This window comes from Miniopterus natalensis, chromosome 13, assembly GCF_054644295.1.
Source record: "Miniopterus natalensis isolate mMinNat1 chromosome 13, mMinNat1.hap1, whole genome shotgun sequence".
Taxonomy (NCBI): domain Eukaryota; kingdom Metazoa; phylum Chordata; class Mammalia; order Chiroptera; family Miniopteridae; genus Miniopterus; species Miniopterus natalensis.
Window position 1 is genome coordinate 21519174 of NC_142093.1, and position 24747 is coordinate 21543920.

Below are 24747 nucleotides of genomic sequence, written 5' to 3' on the forward strand. Positions count from 1 at the left end.
GTGCAAACATTGTGCCTAGAAAAGCCAGGCACAAAAGGTCATATATCATATGATTCACTTACATGAAACATCCAGAACAGGAAAATTCATGGAGACAGAAAGCAGACTGGCTGCCAGGGGCTGGGAGGGGAGGGAGCACAGGGAGTGACTGCTAATGAACGTGTGTGTGGGGTGGGGGGGTGGGGGGTGGCGGTGATGAAAATGCTCTGAAGCTAGAGTGATGGTTGCATATTATGGCTGTATTGAATGCCACTGAATTGCACTTTTAAATGGTTAGTTTTATGTTATGTGAATTTCGCCTCAGCAAAAAATAAAAATAGAGAAAAGAAAGGACCTCCTTGGGGTGAGAGAGTATGCCAAGAACAAAGGATGAGGGGTTGTTCAAATTCTGTGTCCCCGAGGCTTTAAAGAAAAGGGGGTGGGTAAGAAAGTGCCTCCTGAATCAGTATGGTTCCCCAGGACACATCTCCCAAAGACAGCTTGAGTAGGGGTGTGGGGTGGAGAGATGAAGGTGCACATGGGCTGGGCTCACACAGGACAAGAAGTTTAGGACTTGGAGGACTAGGAGGGTTACAAGCTTTAGGAGGGCGGTCTTAACAGCCACTGAGGAGGGAGCCCTTGCTTTCCTGCACCGCATCACGTTCAGTAATAAAACAAGACATTTTACATCTAAAAGCACCTGCAAGGTAAGACTCATATATGTAAGTGGATTCCATGAAATGGAGTTTTATGCAAACAGCGGAGATCAGATCACAAAGCTGCACGGAGAAATCTCTTTACCCAAATTACACAGACCCACTCGTCTGGTTTCTGTTTCATTGCCTGAGTCTGTTTTATAGTTGTGCTTTTTCATGAAAGCTTTTAAGGGAGGCTATTCCCTGACGTCATGCAAAAGAAATGTCTGAATACAATTACATTATAGAGCAGTGCTTTTGGAAGAGAACACAGCCACGAAGCTGCTGGTGTCCTGTTTCCTTACCTTTAAAGCCATTCATCTGCTCTCTAAAAGCAGAAGCCCCCTACCCAGCCCTCCCGGTCCCTCTGCAGAGGGCAATGCATGCAGCCCCACGTCCCCCCGGGGCGGGGGCGGGCGGGCCGTGGGGCAGTGGGGTCCAGCGGGGCATGCCGCGCCCCAGCCCGCCCGGTGTTCACACTCAGTCGAGGTGAGGGCACCCAGCCTCCGCTTGGCTCTCAGGACTCTACTCTAAAACCTCCTTGCCCCGCCCTCCTCTACCCTCATGCCTTATTCACACTGGCCCCAGGCTCGAGGAATGGTTTTTCTTAAAAGCTATTATGAAAAACAGCTCTTCTCAATCAAAATCTGTTCTATTGTGAGCAAATTCTCCGGATTTTTCCTTTTTTCCCTTCCTCCTGGCAGGAGCTGCCATACTCCTAAATTTCCAGCAGAGGCTGTTCCTTCTTTCCCTCAGTGTGACTCGGACAGATCAGCACACTCCTGCCATTTCTAGACAACCCCCTCCCCCGTCTCGCTCAGTGACCCCCCTTCTTTTGAAGTCCATACTAATCACTTAGCTAGAGACCTGGCCTTTCTTAATGACACAGACTCACACACCCCACTGGTGACTCCAACATCCACGAAGATGTCCCTCCCAGCATTTGGTTTCACCGTTCTTCAGCCTCCTCAATTCCAGTACTCTCAGTCTCCAATTTCACTCTACTCCCAAACGATGATGGCATCTGAGAATCTGTCATTACTCAGAATTCTTTCAACTTCAAGATCTCAAATTCTAAGTTTTTTTAAAAATCATTTTTAAATGAACATCATTGCTAACATTTATTGAGCATTTATGTGCAAGCACTATCATAAGTTCTTAATATGTATCAACTTCATATGCATTATTAGAATGACATTTCAGGTTCAATGAGCCCCATGTTATAAATGACATGAGCAGAGACACAGATTAAAACATGGGATTTAAACCACATAGTTATGCACTATGGTTCCTATACCATATGACCTCTCTAATATTCCTAATGCAATTTTTTAACTTTCTACTTCCACTGAAACTACCCAGTCACTCTAATCTTGACAACATCCTTGACCCTGACCCTTCTCATGGCCACTGCTTGCCCCTCTCTGTATCCTGGACTCCCTGGGTCTGTGATGCTCTGCCTAGTCCCCAATCCCTTGGTCAACGTGACCTGCTACCAGGCTCAACAGTGTTCCAGAACCACCTCTCCCCAGACCTAATCTATTCCACTTTCAGCTACAGATTCTAGCTGATGAGAGGCAGTATACAGATTAGGCTCTATAAATTCATGCTATTTAATCTCCGCTGGCCTCTCACTGCCCCCTGGCAATTCTTGATTCATTTTTTGGTGACTCCTAACTGAACCTCTGTATAAATGGCTCCAGCTTTCTCCCTGTCCCTATATCCTACTCCCTAACCACTCATTCCTACAGATAATCTTGTCTTCTACCAGGGATATTCAGCATAAACTCAAACTTCTGCCCTCCCCACTTTCAGAATTTCTTTAATGATTCTTCTAAAACATTAGCTTGAAGGCAGAGCAGGGTCTAGGAAATGTGGTTTTAGGGCAAAGGAGTAAAGTCGGTGTTTATGTGAGAGATAGCCCTGCAGCGGAGGAAGCTCATGGAGATGGCACGGGGTACTGCGTGAAGAAGGCGTGGAGGTGAAGGGGCTGCTTCTTGCCGAATTTGAAGGGGGGTGGGAATGAGAAGACGGATGAGGTTACAGGGTGACCACACATCACACTTGGGCCTTTTATCTGCCTATCTCCTCCTTACTTGTAAACTCTTTGAAGCTGGCTCCTCACTTCCCACTACTGAACCCTTTCTCTCAACTCTCTTGTGACATGTCCTTGGTCCTTCTTCTCCTTGACCTGACCTCTGACAGCGTCTGGCATGGTTGGCCAACCCTGTCCTCCTGACAGTTTTCCTTACTGGAGTTTCATGACAATGGAGCCTCTTGGTTTCCTTGATGGGTCTTTGTTACTTCCTTTGCTAGCTTCCCTCTCAAACTATCACAATGGCCTCCTAAGAATGCTCCCTACCTTTAATTTCATTCTCTCCCTAATCCATCCATTTATCTCTCTCGTTCAATATATATTTATTGAGCCCCTGGCATGTGCCAAGCACATGGCAGCCATTAAACTGTGGCAGAATTAATCTTAATGCATAACTCTGATCACGTTAGTTATTTGTTCAAAAATCTTTACTGCTTCTCTGGTGCAAATGGTATCCAGATTCTTTGGCCCAGTACTCCAGATTTTAGTGACATCTGTTGATTTTGTGGCCTAGCTTCCATTCGCCTTCTTTGGATAGCAGTCTCCCATCTCCCCCTGGAGAGCCAGCCCCTCCACACATTTTGGTCCATGTGGTTTGAGTGGGGCCAACTCTGCTCCCCACTCCAGGCATGGACACCTGCCCCACATCTAAGACAATCAGGGTATCATTTCCCCCACCTCAGATTAGTTCTGGGATGGGCCTGGAACCCAGCTAGAGCCATTGAAAAAGCAATGAGACCTTAGTGGCACAGATATAGCTGGCACTCCTATAGCCATCTTCCAACTCCAAAGGAAATGAGAGCCTATCTGAAAACAGAGCCAACCTAAGAGCTGGGGGGAGAAATGGTAAGAAATTAGGTCCTTGGGACACAGTTTGGCCCTTGATTACGCCACATCTGAAGCCAGCCATAGCCCCAGAATTCTCACTTATATGACCCAATATGCCCCTCTGTGCTGAAGCAGGTTGGGTGGGACTTTCCATCTTTTGCATGCGACAGAGTCCTGCTTGACCCAAAGGTCCTCCCCTGCATCCCAGCGTCACCTCACCCCACCCTACTCATGCACTTGAGGCTCGTACCACACTGACTCAACCCTTCCCTGAAGAGGCCTCATCCTTGGCAGCCACTGTCTTTCTGGAACGCTCCCCGTCCTTCCTCGTCGACACTATACCCACCCCTTCCTTAAGGTTCAGTTCTGATGAACTTTCCTCCTAGCAGCCATTCTCCAATTTCCCCCAGTGACAAATGTTTGCTGAATAAATGAATAAACGGCTAAGTGAACAAACAATGACACAGAAATAGGGTGCAAGGGTGGTGGTGGTGATTCCAAACTGATGTACAAACCTGGGGTCCAGGAATCATCATCCAGTTTATCACGGACTTATTTGGGGCTTGAGGCTTGTTTTCTCTATCTTCCCACCGACGTAAATAAATCCCGGCTTCCTACCCTCCTCAGCCATCATTTCCTTGAGACACTGGCTTTTTAGAACATTAATAGATAGTTTTATTTATCTATCTATTTTTCTTAGTTTATTGATTTTAGAGAGAGCGCAAAGGAGAGGGAAAGAGGGAGAAACATCGATGTGAGAGTCCAACACTGATCAGCTGCCTCTTGCACAGGCCCCACTGGGGACCAAGCCCGAAACCTGGGCATCTGCCCTGACCGGGAACCGAACAGGCAAGCTTTCGGTGCCTGGGACGAAACCCAGCCAACAGAGCCACACCAGCCAGGGTAGAATGGTAGTAGATATTTAAAACAAAAAAGCCCAAACTCCAAAATCAACCAAAGAGGGGAAAAATTTGGCTATTAAACAAGTTTGAAAAATTCTGGGTTAAACAGTTTTTGTGTGTTTTTGTGTGTGTGTTTTTTTTACTATAGGGAGGTGGGGATGGGGGCAGGGTATGTAGCTTTTCTCTAACTTACTCATAAAACAGGTACCAGAGCAGAGGGAAGTGCCACATTCTTCCCTGCAGACATGCCTCAGTCTAAGGTAGTGCGGGGTTATTTTATATACACACATAAATACCCTGCCCTTTGTTCAAGGTGCCTATTTGCTCTGCACACTGACTATTATGAACACAGAAAACGGTTCATTGTTGAATATGGCATGCTAAGTGGTTCTGCTTTCTGGCAAATCTCCAAACCATAATTACGAAGGGACTCGAGCTGCGGAGGAATTCTTGGGTTACAGGAGGCTTTGATCCTGCTGTCGCCTTCTTTCCCCACCGCGCATTTCCATGGGTGTGGCCGATTTTCATTGTTTTTCACTGCTGTGGGGCCGCTTCGAAGGGGAGGAGTGACTGGAACCGCAAGGCGACCAGAGGCCGGGGCCCCTCAGCAACCGCCGAGACAAGGCTCTGGCTAAGTCTCTGCCTTTCGGAGCCCCCAGTGGCTGTAACCAAGGGACTGCACAAGCTCTGTCCAAGTATCGGAGCCGGAATGCCGAGGCCTCTAACATTCAGTTTCCCACACACTCTGGGAAGCTCGGATTCTTAAGCCTCGCTCATTATCGGGTTTCCAGCTGGGGTAAAGCCTCGGCACTAAATGCCTGACATGAGTTTGCTCAGCAAAAGGCAACAGACTCCGGGTGGGTGAGGCTTTGTTATTTTATTCTCATCGAAGTGGAGAGATATGATCTAAAATTCTGTGGGTAGCTACAGCCATTTGGCAAGTGTTGAACTCAAACTCACATAGCTGCCTCCCCGGTAGCACAAAAATACGTCAACCTGGGCACAAACCGTTAGGTCAAGCTTCTGAATGAGCTAAATTCCTTTCTTTTGAAACATAAAATGTCAAGAGGGACATACCTTTAAAAGAAATCAGCCTCTTTTAAATTTTCCCCTGTCTGAAAAGAGAGACAGGAAAGAACACCTGCAGGTGTTCATGAGTCTATGACAGAAGGAATGAAAAGTTAACCTTCCAAGTAAAGTGGTAAGTTTCTCTATTTGGTAAATAGAAATGACTCTATAACAAATAGCAAATTTCTGGTTTTCCAGCATTAAGAAACTATCGTTTAGCATTTGGATTGGGGATGGAACCTTGTTCACTTTTTAACATTTGTTTTTATTCATATTTTAATATAGCTATTCTGTGAGATATGTGATTACCCCCATTTTACAGATGATGAAACTGAGGCCAAGAGAGTAGAACCAATTGGTTCAAGATAGGTGACTCTGATTCCCAGATCACTACTGTCTCTCCAACACGGCACTGCCCTTCAGAGGTCTTCTTCCAGATGGGAAAGCACCTGCTAGGTTATGGGGAGAGGTCCCTTTGTTGGTGGGTAGAGAGTGGAGATGGAGAAACAAACAGGGAGAGAATGGAGGAGTAGACAGAAATCAGAGTCCCTCAGGGCAGCAACAAGAAACCAGAGGTTCTATCTTAGCGGGAGGGAACTCAGAGAATTGCCCAGAGCCCACTTGTTTTGGGGAGGGAGCCAGAACAGTGTCCTTCAAGTGCTAGTTTCCATTGGGAAAGGCAAAGAATTGAAGCAGAAGGCCACTGATGTCCTGGTGATGAGCCCCAAAGCATACTCTTCACTGTTGATTGGGGGGCTGCTTCTCACTGGTAAGTAGACAGGTGGTCAGTCACAACGAGGAGAGAGGGGTGCCCACCCTGGGCAGCTGGGCCCAATTCCAAAAGGCTAGACTTTGGGGCAGTACAGGAGGCTTCTGAACTTCCCTCTCCCCTGAGTGGGCCAACTTAGTAGGATCCCATGGCATCCCCCTGCTCAATCTATTCCATTCCCACCTTTTCCGTCGGCATCTGTCTTAGGAAGATGCATATGAGCTCATTCTGGAAATGGGAGACCTTTCTTTCTGCTCAAGGTGAAGGTCAATGATCCACTCAGCTAAAAATGAACTTAAGGCCACTATCAATGAAAGGAAAATGAAACACACGCAAAAAGTCAAATCCCCCTGCTATTTACATTACAGAAAGGAACACAAAACCTTATTTAGTAATTATTACCAACACTCAAATATGTAAACGTTAATTACATGTTATAGACCAGTGAGAGCAACCTGAGGAAGGGGGAGGAGGAGACGGGAGTGTAGGGGAAAGCCACAGACTGAGAGAAAGAAAGCCCAGAGGCAGGCACCGAGGTCCAAGCTCAGAGGCAGGGACGCAAGGGAGAGGAGGGAGGAGGCACAAAAAGGGCCGCATTCAGTAGGCCCGGGGTGAGGTGACTGGTAGGGCCCTAAGGGCAAGGCCTATTAGTGGGTAACTACTGCTTACAACTCCTACTAATCTTTATTCTTAAACTTTCAGATGTCCCCCCTTTTGGAATGGGGGAGACACATGAGCCCACTGGAGAATTGCTGGAATAAACGGAGGAGGCTAAGCTAAATTTGAATTTTAGATAAACAATGAATAACTTTTTAGTATAAGTATGTCCCAAATTTGCATGGGGTATACTTATACAAAGAAATTATTTGTGGTTCACAAATTCAAATTTAACTGGGTGTCCTGTATTTTTATTTGCTAAATGTGACAACCCTACACCAGAGGCCAAACATTCTTTGGACTGGAGCCTCAGTGGCCAGGCCAATATTTACAGTAAGGGTCGTGGGGGAAATCCAGTTGAAGGTCACGTTTGGAAACAGACTTCGCTAAGCAGGATAGAACTCAGCAACTGGGGGATATCAGTTCTCAAGTCTTCCCCTCCTTAAGCTGTTCATTTCCTGCTATTCTCCTACAGGACAGCTGAGATTGTGCTGGCCCTTCTCCCTGCTGGCTAAAAAGAGTAACTCTATATAGCGTGATGTTGGGATTGAGGTTAACCCAGCCCCTGTGGGGCTTCCTGAAGATACCGGAAGATTCTGGAGGTTCGGAGGTAGAAAGGGAGCTTGAAGAACACAAAGGAACAAGTGAAGCCCAAACAAAACACAGTCCACGAATTGTAGGGTGCTGAAAAACATCCTAAACTCAGTTGTAGTCACTCTAACTTTGAGTTACATGACCGAGCCTATGCACCATGCTCAGGGGAGAGGAGCAATGAAGGTGCCCTCAACCAGAAGCTCCAGGTCCACCCGGTCCTTGTCGAAGAGGACCTAAAGTGACGTTGCCAGGGCCACCGCTACTGACCCTGCCAAGGGCCCAGAAGCCATCTTGGGGCTGAAACAGAAAGAGCTGCTGCTCCTGAGTCCTGAGCCAGGGACCCTGGGGTGGGGATGGACAGGCAAAGTCACAAACCGCAACAACTGGCTACAACTGAGACAGCATGTGCTCTCCCATCCCTCTCGCCCGCTATTTACTCCTATTGCACACCCGGCCAGTTCATGCATTTATGCTCCTTGCCAGGTCCCAGGAGACACCAGAGACTGTAATTCATAATATATGGCCTTCTAGACTTTAAAAAATTATGTATTTATGTATAATAATAACTACCACTATTACAGCTTAAAACGGGACCATTCAGTCCACTCTGCTCCACTACCTGCGTTTTCGGGTAAGGCTACATCATGGACACCTCTGCTCTCAGTTCACACGGGTTTACTCCCTTACTTTTAACTGCCATGTGGTACGTGATGCAGCCAAGTGTAACTAAGCCTTTGAGGACATTCAGACTGCTCCTTTTCCTGCTATAAACAGTTGAAAGGAATAACCTCGTACCTGTATCTTTACACATGCACATACATTTCTACAGGAGAAGTTCCTAGAAGTGGAATTACTGGATCAATTGGAATATACATTTAAAATTTCTATAGATCCCATTAAACTCCCTCTAAAAACATACCAATTTACAGTCCCACCAGCTATGGCCATGCCTGTTCCTTCACAGCCTTAGCAATTCTGGGTAAGAGCAATCTTCTTATGCTTTACCAGAAGGACGGGGGAAACGACAGCGGCTGCTGTTCTGGTTGGCATTTCTTTACTAGTCAAGATGGGCTTTTTTTCTTTTTTATAATATATGTCTACTGTTCATGGCTTTTTTCCTTCTACAACGTGCTTGGTTTTCATCTTTTGCCTCTTTTTCTATTACCTTCATTTACTGATTTTTTTAAAAGTCTGTATATTATGAATAAAAACTTAATTGTCTAATATGCTTCAAGTATTTTCTCTGAGGGGAGGTTCATCTACAGTGTCTTCATCCATTTGAGCCTCAAAGGAGTCTTTAATTTTTGCTTTGTCATTGGCTAACTTACTTAGAAGACATGTATAAATATCCAGGTGGTGTTTTGTTGTTACATTTTGATTTTAAATTTCAAGTTTGCTTGCGATCTGGTCAGAATGTGGCCTAGACGGGTCCTACTTTATGGAATTGAAATCTTCTTGGTGACCCAAAATATAATCAAGCTTTGTAAACATTATGTAGCTATCTGAAACGGATGTTTATTTTCTGTCTAGAGTGCAGGGTTTACACATATCCAAGCTACTGACTATGGCACTCAGATCCTTTCGAACCTTATTCTTTGGTCTGCTCGGCCTTACAGATTTGACAAAGTAGGTTAAAGTATCCTACTATGGTTGACATTTAAACAGATTTCTTCTAATATCTTAACATTTCCTGGGGGAGGGGGCTATTTTGATGCCATTTGGCCTGATGTTTAAAGGTCCGTGCCCGTTACATCTTCTGTGTGGCTCACGCCTTGTAATCATTACCCAATGCTCCCTTACCTTCATCCTCTATGTCTGAAACTTCAGTTTGCCTAATTATTATTACTACTGCCACCCGTTTTCCTTCTGTTGCCATTTGCCCGGAATAGTTTTGTTCATCTCTTTATTTCCAGCCATTCTGCGTTATTTTAGGTATAGCTCTTGTGTCAAAGCGACACAGAGCGAGATGCGCTCCCTTCTTCCACAGTCAGAGAACTTGTGCCCAGGCCAAAAGAACACATTTCTTTGCATGTCTTGCGTCTGAATGTGGCCATGTTATTAGTTATAACCACTGAGAGGTACCCAGAAGTATGTTATGGGACTTTGGGAGGGTTCCCCATAAAGGAGAGGGCTCCAGCTCTTTATTGTCTCCTGTCTTCCCTTTCTTTCCATCGGCAATGAGGATGGGATGGCAAATGCTTTTAGCAGTCATCTGGGACCAAGAGGTGACCTTGAGGATGGAAGCCATACGTCAGGACAGTGAAGCAGAAAGACAGAAGGGGCCTGGGGCTTGGGTCCCTCGTGACTGAGCGCTTGACCTCTCTATGGACTGCTTTAACTTGGGGGTGGGGAGAGGAACGTCTACTGTGTTTAAACCACTGTCTGGCTTTTCTGTTATATGTAGACATGAGGATTCCTAAAAGATACAACAGATTTAGCCTTTTTGGGGGGGGGTGAGGGGGACTCAACTTAAGGGTTATCTTTATGTTCAAAAACTTTTTAAAATTATAGTTGACATACAATGTTATATTAGTTCCGGGTGTACAACACAGTGATCCAACGTGTATAGACCTTGTGAAGCGATGGCCACAATACGGAGTTACTGTCTTTTTTTCCCTTTAATGATTTGAGTCTTAATTCCTATTTCAGTTATATTAGTAGTTATGTTAAAATGCTTAAAAAACACATTTGGACACTTATTTCCCACCAGATATCCTTCAGTGTCCGGTGGCTCTGAGTATGGTCTCTTGACCAGCTGCACCGACATAACCTGGGGGTTTGTAAGAAATGTGGAACCTCAGGCCCTCCCTAGACCTAGTGAATCAGAAGCTCCTTTTCACAAGAGCCTCAGGTGACCTGTGTACACACTAAAGTGTAAAAATCTCTGCTTTAGAGGCACTGACGTCCACTCCCCTAATGTGTAATGATCTCCTCGACTTTCTACTTAGACCTTGGAAAGGTTTCCAGAGGGCCATGTGATCAGCAGGGCATTCCTGGCCTTTGAAGAACTGGCCCTCACCTCTCTAGTTAGTTGTCACCCTTGCCCCCTCCCACTCCCATTCCCACTCCTCATGATGGACTTACAGTTCCCCACACGTGTCATGGCACTCCCTGGGTACCCACTAAGTCCTCACCTAGGAGCCACCCAATAGCCATCCTCCTTCCTGCTAAAAGATGTCTGCTTTTGTTCTGGAAGGTGAGGCATCCGGCCGCAGGTGATGCGTCTGGGCCACCTCACTCTCTGTTGCATGGTTCTTCCTCTCTCAGCCTACCTTTGTAGCTACGGTGGCCATGTACCCAGGCTTGGCCAGAAAGACACAGAAAAATACCTGGGGGCTTTGGGGGACGTTTCTTCTTCCTGGATAAAAATAATCTTGTGATAAGAAAATTGTATGTTCTTGCTCTTTCCTTCCTACCTAGAACATTGGGGTGACATCTGAAGGTGCCACAGCCATCTTGGTTGTTTTTTTGTATGTCTGTCTGTCTAACCCTCACCTGAGGACATTTTCATTGACTTTTAGAGAGAGGGGGAGGGGGAGAGAGGAACCGCGATCGGGTGTTTCCCACACAGGCCCCGACCAGGGCCGAAGATCTAACCCACAGCCTGGGCATGTGCCTGACCTGGAACTGAGCCCAAGCCTTTTGTGGGGGACGACGCTCCTGCCAGCTGAGCCACACCAGCCGGGCCAGCCATCGTGTGACCTGAGAATGAGCAGGAGGCCAAAGCCAAAGTGCTGAGGGTGACAAAGGGAAGGAGAAAGGGCCTGGCAGGTCCTTGACTAAAACCCCACCCCTTTCCTCCTTTCTCTTCCCGTCTGCTCAAAATTCACTCTCCATCCTTCCTCTAGCTGGTGTAATATGGAATTGAAGTACTCTAGGCGTTCGCTATATTATACTATATTCATTATTTCTAATTTATAGTAACAGCTAAGTTAAGCCTTTCATTATAAATATCATCCGTCTCCCCAAATCTCCCCACCCACCAAATCCACCACTCTAAAATGAGAACAGTGGGTGCTCAGTTCCCTGAGGCTCTGAAATTATTTTCACCCATGGATCAGAGCCAGCCAGCTCTAATCTAGGCAAACACGCCCTCCCCTCCCTGGTCCCCCAGCCCCAGGTGGCCGGCCCTGGTTCCAGCAGGCTATGTCACAGGGCACTCTGCCTATTGGGACTGATTTTTAAAAACTTCTGTGGTTTCTGGGGAGTGGATGTTGTAAAATAGAGTGAAAAGAAATTGAAGTTTGAAATTCGGTGAACTTTTCCCTGCCCCTTCTATGTGAATAATGACTTGCTGATAGAAGCGGCTTTTTCAAAGATGGAAAACAATCTAAGATTTATGGACAAGTCTGTTCAAAAGACCCAGCGCTGATTGTAACCAAGGGGGAAACAACATCAGGAGATTCCCAGATCTATTCTGGTTGGAGGAAGAGAAAGGCAGGGAGGAGTCCGGGGGGAAAAAGAAGGCAAGAGGAGAGTCAGAGGGGCTGGGGCTGGCTGGAGAACACGGGAAGGTCAACGCCTGGGGAGGTTTCTCATGTCCATTTTCTGATTTCTACAGTGACATGAATGTGACAACCATTTCCAGCAAACAGTGGTGAATGAAAGAAACTTCATTATTATTATCTAAATGCCCTGCTGCACACACCTTCTGCTAGATGGTGGGGGGCTGGGGGGCAGGAGAACTGTACGTGTGGAGATGAATGAACCTTTTAGCTGAACCTGGGAATTCTGCTTCCAAGGGTTCCGACTCCTCACTGTGTGCTTGGGAAACCACCAGAAAGATATTCCTGCCAATTTCTCAGAGTCCAATCTAAAATACTTGGCCGAGATTCTGCTCATGGTTTGACCTGTCTCTTACCAGCAACTGCCATCTCTCCCGTCCCTCCCACCCCTCCTGGAAAGGCCAGGGGTGGGGACAGGAGCACAGCTGGGAGCAGCCCTGACACTGCATCTGGACAGGCTCCTGGGTCTCGTGGGTGCACAGCCAACATTTTTGAGTGTATATTTTATAACCACAGCCTCAAGTATAAAAATAGAATGTGAAAAATAAAAACAGCACTCACAATCAGAGCCTCAATCATCCTGCTGGTTAGAGAGGTCAGAGGAATAATAAAATTAGAGTAACCAAACCGAAAACTTGAAGAGTGCTCACTGGCCTTGGCGAGGCGCATTCCAGAGCCAGACCTGTGCACAGCCTTTCCTAAGTGATTAAGGCAGCTCGGCTCCCACTTAAAATGTCTGTTATCACCCCCGTCTCCCCCAGAGAGTTATTTATGAAGGAAAGTTTCTCGGTGAGCCTGCCAAGCAAGGCATCTTTAACGGGGACCGGCCCAGGCAGGAGGCCGAATGAAAGACCCACAAGGCTGTGGGTCAGGGTGCTGCTCGCTTCTGCTTCTTCAAACACGCCCAAGCGGTAACTCAAAACCTGCAAACAACCTGAATCCTTTTCCAAACACAAACCGAATCCTTTATGTCAGGTTCCATATATTTTCCTAATTCCATTGCCCCACCCCAGCTCCACTCCACAGCAGAAACCAATTTGCTTAACAGAGTAGGTTCTGGGGCGTTTTCCTCCTCAAAGCTCTCATTTGGAACAGATTAAGGAGGAGGAGAGGGCAAGAATAGGATTTTTTTCTTTTACTTTTGGAAAAAAAAAAAGCATGCAACTCTGAAGCAGAAACACTATGTTCTATGACTGACTGAAAAGAAGAGAATGTCATTTTCTGGTATAATGGGATTGGACTGCTTGAGGAGCCCCTGCCGACTCATCTCAATCTAATCTGACTCTGAAGGCTTGGCATGGGCTCATGGGGGCCCTTGGGCTCATTGTGAGGCTGGGCAGGGGACCCTGACCCAAGCAGAGCTGCCCACCGCAAACCCCATGTCCACATTCACCACCCAAAGAAGCCCCACCATGCTTCAGGAGCAATACGTCGGCTTGACGTGAGCTACTCAAGAATCTGCCATGCCCAGTTTTGCTGCGATGGAGGCTCCTGCCCTTGAAACGCCTAAATGTGGGTGGGATCGTAACCAAGAAACAATGTAAGAGCTAAACAATGTGTTTATAAGAGCTAAAGAGGGTCTTACAAAAAAAGAAAATACGAAGGCCTGGAAGGCTGTGTGGAAAAGGGGGTCTGGGCGGGGCCTGTAGAACCAGCACCATGCACTGCTCGCTGGCAGATGAGAGCACAGCACGCAGAAGGCCAGTGGGGGCAAAAGCGTAGAGGAGGAAAGGGCAGGTGTATGTAAAGAGACAACCTGTGGACTCTCCTCCATGTCCCCATTCTTGGGTCTCTCCGAAGGGTGGTCTCCCCACCTCTTCATTAAAGAGATAACTTTCTAGTAACTTCTAGCTCTGGATAATGCAGTTGCAAGCTTTGCACTCTCATTTCCTGATAAAGTTGTCTTGGTTCTTTTTTGCATTTTGGATGATGTGTGTGGTCCTAAGAAATGCAATGGAGATAAAAAACTGAACTTGTTAGTGAAAAAGGTTAGATAAAAATTCTTATTGTTGATTATTGATAACTTTTTCTTATAAAATTAGCCTTTCTTATTACTCCTTTCTTATAAAATGTGAGCTTCTAAACAAAAAAATTTGGATGCGAAAAAGGGAAACCTGTTGATGTTAGCTGGAATAACACCTGAGGGGCAGACCCCCAACAGGTTAAGGCCAGAGGCTCTATCTTATTTATCTCTGTGTCCCCAGCTCTTAGCAAGCAGCCAGAACTTTCCAGAAACTCAGTAGTTAGCACCTGTGTGAAAACAAGATGGGAGACAGCAGGAAGTGAAGGTCTATCTCCCCAGATCTATCCTTCCCTCCTTACAGTGGAGACTTCTTAGGTGCGTGCAGGAGCCTCCTTGCTGAGCCACGTGGCACGTGACTAAGTCCCAGCTGACGAGACACCACTGCAAATGATGTGTGTGGCTTCCAGGAGGGCCCTTCCGTTCCCTCCTTCCTGCTCACTGGACTGTGGATGTGGCAGTGGGAGCTGGAACTGCCACCTTGGACCATGAGGGACAGTGCCTACTGAAAATGGCAGAGCACCGAGGAAGGTGAGGGTCCCTGGTGACTGTGAGCCATCTCAGCAGGCCACCAAGCCTTTTAGGTGAGAAGGGAGAGATAAGCTGCTACACCTTACTTAAGCCCCTTTTAACTTGAGTCTCTGTTACAGGTGCCAAATCTATACCCCGGCTAAATACCAGCTCTTTTGTGCTTGAGACCCTAAGAAAATATTTTGAGAGTCCATTTCAAGATACACCCCAAACCAAGATCCTTGGTTGTACTCCAGTAACTTGAGTACTTCAACTGGAGGGGGGGCAGGAAGAGAGAGAGAAACTGCGGTCAAGGCCAGTCTTTCTCGGTCTCTGATTCTCACTTGGCTCTGCCTGCCTTTCCTCCTGTGGACCAGCCTCACAAGAAATCACATTTGAAAAGCTGAATTACTGAACTACAGTGAGGATTTCCTGCCCATTTAGATGGGGGAGGGGGAATTTCTCATTTTTGCTAATCACGATGCATCGGTGAACTGGCCAGAACACAACTCCTACAATTCCACTCTCCTCATCCCCACACGCACGCTCACATCCAAACTGCTCCTGTGTGGTCTTTACAAAGAGCCACCCGAGAGCCACACAGATTTACAACACACTGACCTACACATTTATCTGAACGCGCACGTGTGAGCACACGCACACACACACACCATCCACACAGATAAAAACGCCCTGTGACGCCCTGGCACCACCAGAGCCGCCGTCCCCTCTGTCCTCCTGCCTGTAAGGGCTCCTGCAATGTGGAGTCTTGTAGTCAAAAAGGAGCAGAGGGAACAGCAGCCCAGGCTACCCCTGCGAGAGACGTGAGCGCCTGGAGCGCTCTGTGGGCAGGATGAGGGCTTTACATGTTTCTGATGTCAGCCTTCACGCCTCCCGGGTAACAGCAGGATGCTGAAGAATGGGGGGCTGGGAGTGGTCAGGAGGATGTTCTCGGGCAGTTGCTATGTTGTGACAGTCTGGACTTGATTGTTGGGGCCATTTGATTGTTGGGGCCAGAGGAGGAAGGAAGACCAGTCCTCTGGCAACTGTGTAGGTGAATGGACTCGGACGGGGAAAGGGCAGGAGCTGGTGGCTCTGAAAGGTGGGGGTCCTCAGGAAGGGCCAGCAGGACTCCTCAGTCCTTCTACCCAGCCCAGGGCCCACCTGGCCGTCCCTGACAGCACAGTGACCCTAACTCTTGAAACTGGCTTAGGCACAAAGAGGAAGACGGCCTGTAGCAGTGAAAAGAGGAATCCTGCACCCTGATGCCGCCTAGCTGAGGAGGGTGGGCGAGGCTCCAGAGGTCAGAAAGGAAAGCACGGGGGAGTGTTAAGGCCACGAGCAGGAGCCTGAACCGCCAGCCATGTCTGCGCCAGATGGCCTGAGCCCGACTGCAGGCTTATCGTCCTCCGCAGGGGTCAGTCACCTTGGGCCCCGGGGCTTGGCTTTCAGGAACAGCAACAGTGGAGGCGAAATTATACAAAAATGACCCTCCTTTCCTTGAGAGGAGCCTGTTGTTGTCTCTCTGGGGCTTAGTCACTGGGAGGCCATGGAAACAACCCCATCACCCAGCAACCAGGCCCAGCCAGGTACTCAGTGGCAGTGGCAACCTGCTCCTGGATTTAAGACGGGAGCATTAGTCTGCATCTGCTTTTGCACATCAGGGAGTCAGCTGCCAGTGACGCACCGGCTGAGACACGGGTGAAAGTCAGGGGCCTGGCTTCCTGGGGAGCGACTGATAGGAAAGGCAATTTGGTACATGGTCACGGGCTGTACTGAGGCAGCCACCGCTGAGATGGCTAGGGGCAGTGGCGGGGCGAACAAGGGCTCCTGCCTTGATTAAGCATCTTCATTTTGAAGGCATACATGAGAAAAGAGAGAACCAGTTCCTGTGTAGCTACCTTCCTTCAACAGCCCTCTCCCCTCACTCTCTGAATTCCTAACCTCTTATGTTTCCTCCCCTGGAACCCTACTGACAATCTGTGAGCACCCAGGAGCCGTGGGAGGAGGCAAGAGTGGACGGCAGGGTGTGGTTTTATTGCTGGGAGATGCCTTGCTTCCTAGAACACTAGTTCTTCCCACCCGTGTGATGCTGGAGTCCCACAAGCCCTCTCTTCAAAGCAGCCTTCCTTTCCTCTGCCCTTACCCACAGCACCCATCTCACCCCGATGGGTTCTCTCCAACCTAGGAGTCTGGGTTGATCTCAGTGGGTACCCCTACATTTCTGTCACATCCTTTCTGTAAAGCAAGGCTTGGGGAGCAGCAGAGAGAAGTGCTGCTCTGTGTCTCGGTGTGCCTGGGTCTTAGACTTCATTTTCCACCAATTATGTGGCACTAGAGAAATCATTTACCTTTCCAGGGCTTCAGTTTCCACATCTGTAAATTACAGGCTCTAAAACCCTTGAGTCGTGTGAGTCCCTTCCTCTAGGAAGGGGACTGGAAAATAGGGACACAATCATCTTGATGTAGGACCTTTTGCCATCCCTGGCTGCACCTGCCGTGGCAACCACAACTTCTATTCCCTTCCCAAGGAAAAGCTCTGATTAACTGAACTCTTGGGTTCCCAGTCCATTTTCTTGGGTTATGATCCGAGTGTCTTCCTTTCAAACACAACAGTGAATTTAGAAGATCTTCAACATCTCCTTTCTATTAACCCCTAGGTTCCAAACCTAGAGGCTGGGTTTGGACTCCTGTTCCTGTCTCATAAGAGGCTGTTGAAAATGCAAGGCCTTTGTCACCACAGGAACCTGAGCTCCAATTCTGGCTCAACACATCTGCCACAGGACCTTGGGTCCATTATTTCAACTCTCTGAATTCCAGGCTCTTTGCATTTAAAAGAGAGAAAATAGTAAAATATTTATTTCATAGAGTGGCTGTGAGGATTCAAAGAGAAAAATGAAGCAGGAGCATCCAGAGGGTAGTATTCTCCCCCCCCCCCACCAGCCTACTCAGAAGGGGAAGACTGCCAGACGGGCCCCAGGAGAAAGGGGCCCAGACTCAGAGCTGCCGTCACCAGCCTTTGACTCCCAGATGGATTCATTCAGCACTGGCCCCAGTCCCCTGACTACCACCTGATGATCCATTCAAAGGTCTTCCCTGTGTTAGGGCCCTGGGCCCCTGGGGAGGAAACTCTTGCCCAAGAAATCCTGCCCAGCGCGGGGCAGGGTGGAATGGTGAGGGAAAGGCGGAGCTGGTGCGGGTCTGTCAGTGGCCTAGCCCTACTAGATGCTCTATCAGCTCCTTGAATTAAGGTTTCTCCGGGAAGAGGTGGGGCCTAAGGTGGCCCATTTAATCTCCAGAACAAGGATCCACCACCTCAGGGCAATCTCACAGCTGAATCCAAACAGCTCCAACTCAAGCCCCAGTTTGATCTAAAAACACTAATCTCTTTATTATGTTTTCTGTGATAGGCACATTCCTCCATTCCGTTAATTATCTGACTGATTTTTGTTGTGGGTCATCTATTAATACAGAACACAGCAGCAAGCTAAATAACAATCCTTTTGTTCTGGTGGAGGGAGACAAAGAGGTAAATACACAGTAAAATAGTAAGATAGCGAAAGGATTATGTGGAGAATTAAACCAGGGAGTAAAGTAACAGCAAATGATTGAGTGGCTACTATAAACGGGGGGGTCAAGGCAGGCTCTCTGTGAAGTGAGCTGAGGCTGAGACAGAAATGACAAGGAGTCAGCCGTGTGGAACGGAGGAAGTTTAATCCAAGTTGACAGAGCAGCTGGTGCAAAGGCCCTGAGGCTTGAATGAGCCTGGCAACCTGCAGAACCTCAAAGAAGGCTGGAGTGGCTGGAGCAGAGAAAGAGAAGGAGAGGGCATGGCAGGCGATGAGGCTGGAGAGAGGGGCCAGGCAGGGCTTTGAATGTTACTTTAGGAGTTGGGTTTTATTCTGAGAAAGAAGGGAAGAGTTCTGAGCAGGAGGCAATGTCATCTGGCCTGCCCCCTAAGAGCCCTTTCAGAGCCACGTGGACAATGGGCTGCAGGCAGAGAAAGGCAGAGGCAGGAAGACCAGGCTGGAGGTTTTTGCAGAAGTCTAGGTAAGAGATGATGGTGGCTTGGACTAGCACATGAAGCAGGCCTGGTGGACAGGCAATTTGTAAGTATTTTTTGAATGAATGAATGAATAAAAACAGTAAGAGAAAAAGCTGTGGACCATCCAGGGAGATATGAGAAGAGCAGTGAGAAAACAACAGAATTTTAAAATAGGCACAAAGAAATGACAGAGGCAAATAAGTTTAACTGTCTCAAGAGGACTTTAGGTCAGGCTTGCAGACAGCTTTGAGGGTACAGTCTAGTGCAGTGGTTATTACCTTTTTTGGTTCTCTCTTCTCCCAAAAACCATAGCTGGCCCATACATCTAGGATTATACTCACTGAGCTTAAAGGCCTTCTAAAAGCGAGCCTGGGCCCAGGCTCCGGTACCACAGAACAGAAAAGACACTTTGGAGACAGTGTATCTGAGTGCGTTAGAGAAAAACCTACTGGAGGGCAGAGGAAGGAGGAGGCCACCTTTTTTTCTAGGACCTGAACCCGTGAACTTGCAGGAATTGAAAAAGCACAGGGCCTCCCACGGGGCAGGTGGCTGGGTGGGCAGCTCTAGAGGCTCCAGGGGTGGAACCATCTGTGACTCAGCACAAAGCCCCACAGGCCGGGGCTTTGCTGACTAGGTCACCGTGGGGCCACAGTGTAATGTCACAGTGACCCGGCCTCCCTGGCTGCCTTCTCAAGGGTCGGAGCATGTGAGATGTGTCCATCCCTCACGCTGGCTCTCTAGCTCTGTGTGGGTGACGGCGGTGCCTGTATGTGTGTGTGTGGGGTATGTGTGTGGGGTATGTGGGGTGGGTGTATGTGTGGGGGGGGGTGGAGGAGGAACACAGTTTTGGGGAAATTGAGCGGGGGCTGGGTCTTCTTCACCTGGCCTGGGCTATGTGACTGTTTCAACTCGGCCCCACAATGCCACATGCCTCCTTCCCCAGTCTCTAACCTCAGAGTCTCAATTTTTCTGGGTTCTGCGCGTTTCCACCCTCCCACCTCCGGCTGAGCTCCATCATTATTCCAGTCTCTTCGGGTCTCCAGGGCAAGCACAGAGGCTGCTGTGGTGTCTCCCAGTAACCCAGGGCCAGGTCTGCTGTAGCCCCTGGCTGGCTCCCTGAGACTCGGACCTGAGAGGCAAGAGGAAGGAAGGGACAAGTACCACAGGGCTGCCAACTCTTAGCCTACGCGACCCAGGGACTGAGCCACTCGGAGTTTGCAGGAAGCAATGCAAACCACTGCCCCTGGAGCTGGTTCTAGCAGGAAGGGTCAGTGTGCCTGTTTTGGAGCTCTTGTCTGTTTCAAAGGGCACCCTAAGCTCCTTGGAGCTCGGGAATGACCAAGACAATTACTGTTAGGTGGCCTACTCTGGAGAAAGGTCAGTCCGTCAACACAAGCTGACCACCCACTGTGTACCGAACAGAAGGCAGTCTCTAAGCCCTTGCACTAGTTGGGAGGATAAAATGAAATAAAGCACATGGAAGAGAAAATAATAAAAGAGCAGAAAACTGAGGGCCGCTTGGGGTGGTACAACAACTGAATGCCGCAGGGATTCAGAGGAAAGCGAGATGCTGGAGGGCTGGGTGTTGCAGAGAAGGTGGGATTTAATGCTTCACCACTAAACGTTTCTATTTGGCAGAATCAGCAGAAGTTTTAGATGATCCTTTGTGGGTAAGGGGCCTGGTGGGAGGGAGGGATCAGAACCACTTGGAGCCAGTGCTCCAAGGAGAAGGGCCTCAGCTGTGCACATGCGGGCGGGTGAGCTCCTGCTTCCCCTCCCCCCGTGTGTCTCTTTCTTGAAAGTCCTTTACATTTTGTATAAGAAAGTTTCTATCTCATATGCCAATTACATATCAATTTTTTAAAAAGTTTCTACCAAGAAGTCCTCTTTCTGGAACCCAAACTGACAACAGGTTTGAGGTTGGAGCCCCTTAAAATCCTTGTTAACAGGCTTCTCATTCTTACCCTGAATCGGCTAAAGCCCACCGCTGGTTATCAGAAACTTTCCCCCGCAGCTCACAAACGGAACTGGGGGAAGGGAGGCGGCCCCTGAATCAGGCCCTCCTGGCGGGCGGGAGGAGGCGCCACGCTGGGGAGGGCAGGGGTCCCGGGAGGCGCTTCGGGAAGCTGCACCCTGCCGGCCGGCCCTGGCTCCCCATCCCTGCTAGGGGAGCATGTGGGGCTCCACCTGGGGGCCTCTGGGTCTGGCCATCCCCGGGCGACACCTCAGGTCTGTGCCATCTGTGCCCTGGTCCCAGAGCCCTCAAGTCTACTCTGCAGCCCAGTACATTAGACCCGCCGAAAACCTGCACTGGAGACAAAGGGCTCTACAAAAATAAAGGCTCAGACGCCCCTGCTGGTAGGAAAGGCCGCGGAATAAACCCACAGTTGTTGGATGTGGCCGTCCTCTAGCTCTCTGGAGATTTTCTGAGGTTTTTCCATCCTCTCCTCCTCCAAAAGCAGCCTGCTCAGGGTCTCACCTTCAAGAGCTCCTCCTGCTGCTACCCCCCCCCCCCCCCCAAACTCTGTCTGCCTAACTTGAGAACCACTCAAATTTAGTAACTTAAATGTAAATATCCAGGTTTTTTCCTCGGATGGCAGTCTCTGTTCAAGTGCAACTGGATGTGAAATCCCGATATAGGGCCTAAGACAGACACGAGTGAGCTTCCTGAGTGGATGGCGGGGGAGCCCAGGGACGTGGGAGCCGCAGAGCCGACGGCCTTGAACGTCTCCTGTTCTTGAAACTAGAGCTTTTTCCAGAGCGTATCAAGGCTTGAAGTCAAGTCAGAGCAGGGAAAGGAGGAAGATGGGCCTCTCCTGGAGTCCTGCCCAAACACTTCTTACCCTGCTGCAAATTTCAATCCCCGACTTGTGAGTCCCAGCAGTGCCACTTCTTCCTTCCTCGCAGTGCAGGGACCCCATTGCTGGAGCTTCCTGAAGCCCTCCTTCCAAAGGGAAGGGAGCCTCAGGTGGTGCTCAGGATGTTGCTAACAGGCTGTGAGTTTCACCTCCCAGGTGACCATGAGGACAGCAGGAGCAATCAGGAAGCAAAAAAAGTGAACAACAAATCTCCCCTCATAGGGCTACGTGAACAGTCATTTTCTCTGGGCCTTCCAGAATCATTGACCAATTCACTCCACCTGAAGCCAACTGCGTTCAAGGTGACACTAGGGTGATGAATGACTGGTGAATGTTTGGGTCTTCTTCGACAGCCTCTGGCCAGTGGCCCCTGGGACTAATAACTGGGCCCATTAAGGAGTGCTAGGCTCCCAGGCCGCCTGTGCAGTGTCCTGGGGAGGGCAGGACAGAGCCAGGCAGTTCACTCTGTTCCTACAACAGATAAAGGTCCTCCTTTGCTGTCTCAATTTCCATTGCCGATCTCTCCAAGGCCTAAGGAATACTCTGTCCCCGATCACAGTGACTTGTGGCCTCTAAGTGCCTTTCCCGATTCCGGGTAGTTTCACTTCCTGCAACACCACAGCCCAACCGCTACACTGGTGCCAGGGGCACAGCTTGGTATTTCCTGGGGATATCTTACAGGTTTTCAACCTTGAAGTCATCTTTGCTTCTCCTTGTCTCCCACTTCCCACAAGGACCAGCCCCCAAATCCTGTTGACTCTACCCCCGATCACGCTGATGACAGCTCGTGTGGACTTTTGCTACCAGCCCCAGTTCTCTCTGCCTCAAAATTTCCCTCACTCACCCCCAGCCCTGATCCATCTCAAATACATGTTTCTGTCAACATTACTCCCATTTAAAACCCTCTCCAGCCTCGCTCCACCTACAAGAGGTTCGGCTCAGCATTCAAAATCATTCCCAGCCTGGGTGCCCTTGCCTTCTGGCTTTATCGCCTTCTCTACTTCCCTGGCCTCCGTCTGAGCATGGCCACACAAGTTCACACACTCCCCCATCAGCTCCCAAGGCCCCCCCAACTCCAGGTTTTGGCTCCGCTTTTCCTTCTGTGTTGAATGCTCTCATCTGTGTCGCATTTATCTCTTCCTCCGGGCCAGCTCCACTCTCAGGAACCTCCCTAGACCCCACCGTCAAAATGCACCTCCCCCTTCCCTGTGTCCCCAGCAGGCCGGTGGACAGCATGAGCGCAAAGCTCCCCTGCCCTCATCCAGCCTCAATCATAGGATGAAATCTTACAGGCAGGGCGTCCTCGTGGTTTATATTTTTCTTAGCAGGAAAAGTAAGAATTAATTTAACTTAATTTTTTCCAAACAATAGCACCTGTATGTCGCCCGCAGAGGCAAAGGCGATGCTGGCCACCCCTGCTGCAGAGCGGACTGTATCACTGAGAGGTCGTTTACAGACTAGTTTCTCCCACACGTGCAGAGGGAAGTGCCCAGACCAATTACAGCAGTGGACTGAGGCGCCGGAAGTCCACACACTCCCAGGGCCACAATCCCAACCTGGGGGACGAGGGGTCCCGAACCTGTTACAAACACCGTCTGTTTTCCCTCCCATTCTGCTGTCCACAAGGCAAATTTCTGTGCTCAGCCTGTAACCCCCTTGCCTCAAAATGGTGTTCTTGCTTTTCTTTGAGATGGCTGACCCAGAGATCTTTCCTGACACCCAGTCCCAAGTGCAGAGAATCCAAGTCCACCAGAAACGTCACCATCCCAGACGGCCATTTGTCCAGAGGTGTGGCCTTGCTTCCACTCCACCTGCCTCCTGGCCCTTCCAACCAGAAGCCCATTTTCCACCCACAGCCAACAGTTCCCCTTTGCTTCCATAGCATTTGCCATCACCTACAGATAATCAGGGCCCAGGCTTTCACCCCTCATATCATGAGCTGAGTGGCAACGAACGCAGAACTGTCCACCTGGGCTGCTCCCGCCATACATCCCAGGTTAACATCACAACAAATGAGGAGCCAAGGGCCCCAGCAGGATAGCTCAGTTGGTTAGAGCACTGTCCTGACATGCTACGGTTGGGGGTTTAATCCCCAGTCAGGGCACATATAGGAATCAACCAATGAATGCATGAATAGGTTGGAACGATAAATCAGTGTTTCTCTCTCTCTCCCCCCTTCCTCTCTCTAAAATCAATATATATAAAAAACTAATAATAAAATAAAGAGAGGCTAAGGCACAAAATGGAGACTCTAGACTTACACTCATCTGTTTCTGTCGTGTGTAAAAACTCACAGAGGAACACAATGATGGATCTATGATTTCTGGTTACGTAACCACACAGATAATCAAAACTTGGCCTTATTTATAAAGAATGACAATGTAACTGACAGAAGGCACTGTTTATTAGATTTCTATCTTTGAAAACAATTTTTCTCTATGATATCCTAGAGCAGGGGTCAGCAAGCTATGGCTAGCAGATCGAATCTTGGCAGCTGCCTGGTTTTGTAAATGAAGTTTTATTGGAACAGTCATGCCCATTTGTTTACCTGTTGTTTATGGCTGCTTTCCCACTAAACTGGCAGTTGAGACAGAGACTGAACGGCCAACAAAGCCTAAAATATTCTCTCTGGCCCTTTACCGAAAAGTGTGCCCAGTGGTGTCTAAGAGCAGCAAGGCACAGCAGAGGCGGGAGAGGAGGTACCTGTGGACTGGCAGGTGTTCCCCTGCGACACGGCGGCCGTCACCGTCTCCGTGGCGGCATCTCGGACGGCTTGCTCCTCACTCTGCAGGAGGGTGAGGACACACCTCCAGAGGGCAAGCGTGTCCCGCAGCCCTAGGAGACAGACAGAATTCTCATCACCCCGATGCAGTTCACAGAGGCACAGACGCCACTTCAGGTCCATGGTGTTTAATGAGCAGCAGCTTTCCTTTTTTCTGGATACTCCAAGAAAGGAAGACTGGAGTCAGATAAACACCAGGAGAGAGGGCCTAAGGGGGAAGGGTTGAAGTGTCTTGTCTTTTCTCCTTCCTTCCTTCCTTCCTTCCTTCCTTCCTTCCTTCCTTCCTTCCTTCCTTCCTTCCTTCCTTCCTTCCTCCCTCCCTCCCTCCCTCCCTCTCTCCCTCCCTCCCTCCTTCCTTCCTTCCCTCCCTCCCTCCCCCCCTTTCTTTCTTTTTGAGGAGTAAAGGTTTCTGGAGGCAACCAGCCCCAGGAGAGGCCCCC

At 48.9% G+C, this 24747-nt stretch overlaps 1 protein-coding gene across 3 annotated transcripts in view; it reads right to left on the minus strand.

The window, feature by feature from the left end:
* THADA (THADA armadillo repeat containing) overlaps positions 1-24747 on the minus strand; it is a 266071-nt gene that overhangs the window by 9685 nt on the left and 231639 nt on the right. For all 3 annotated transcript variants that reach the window (XM_087823521.1, XM_087823522.1, XM_016204113.2), the window contains exon 36: positions 24229-24360. In XM_087823521.1, the coding sequence (XP_087679647.1) occupies positions 24229-24360 (132 nt within the window). The remainder of the gene's footprint in view (positions 1-24228; positions 24361-24747) is intronic.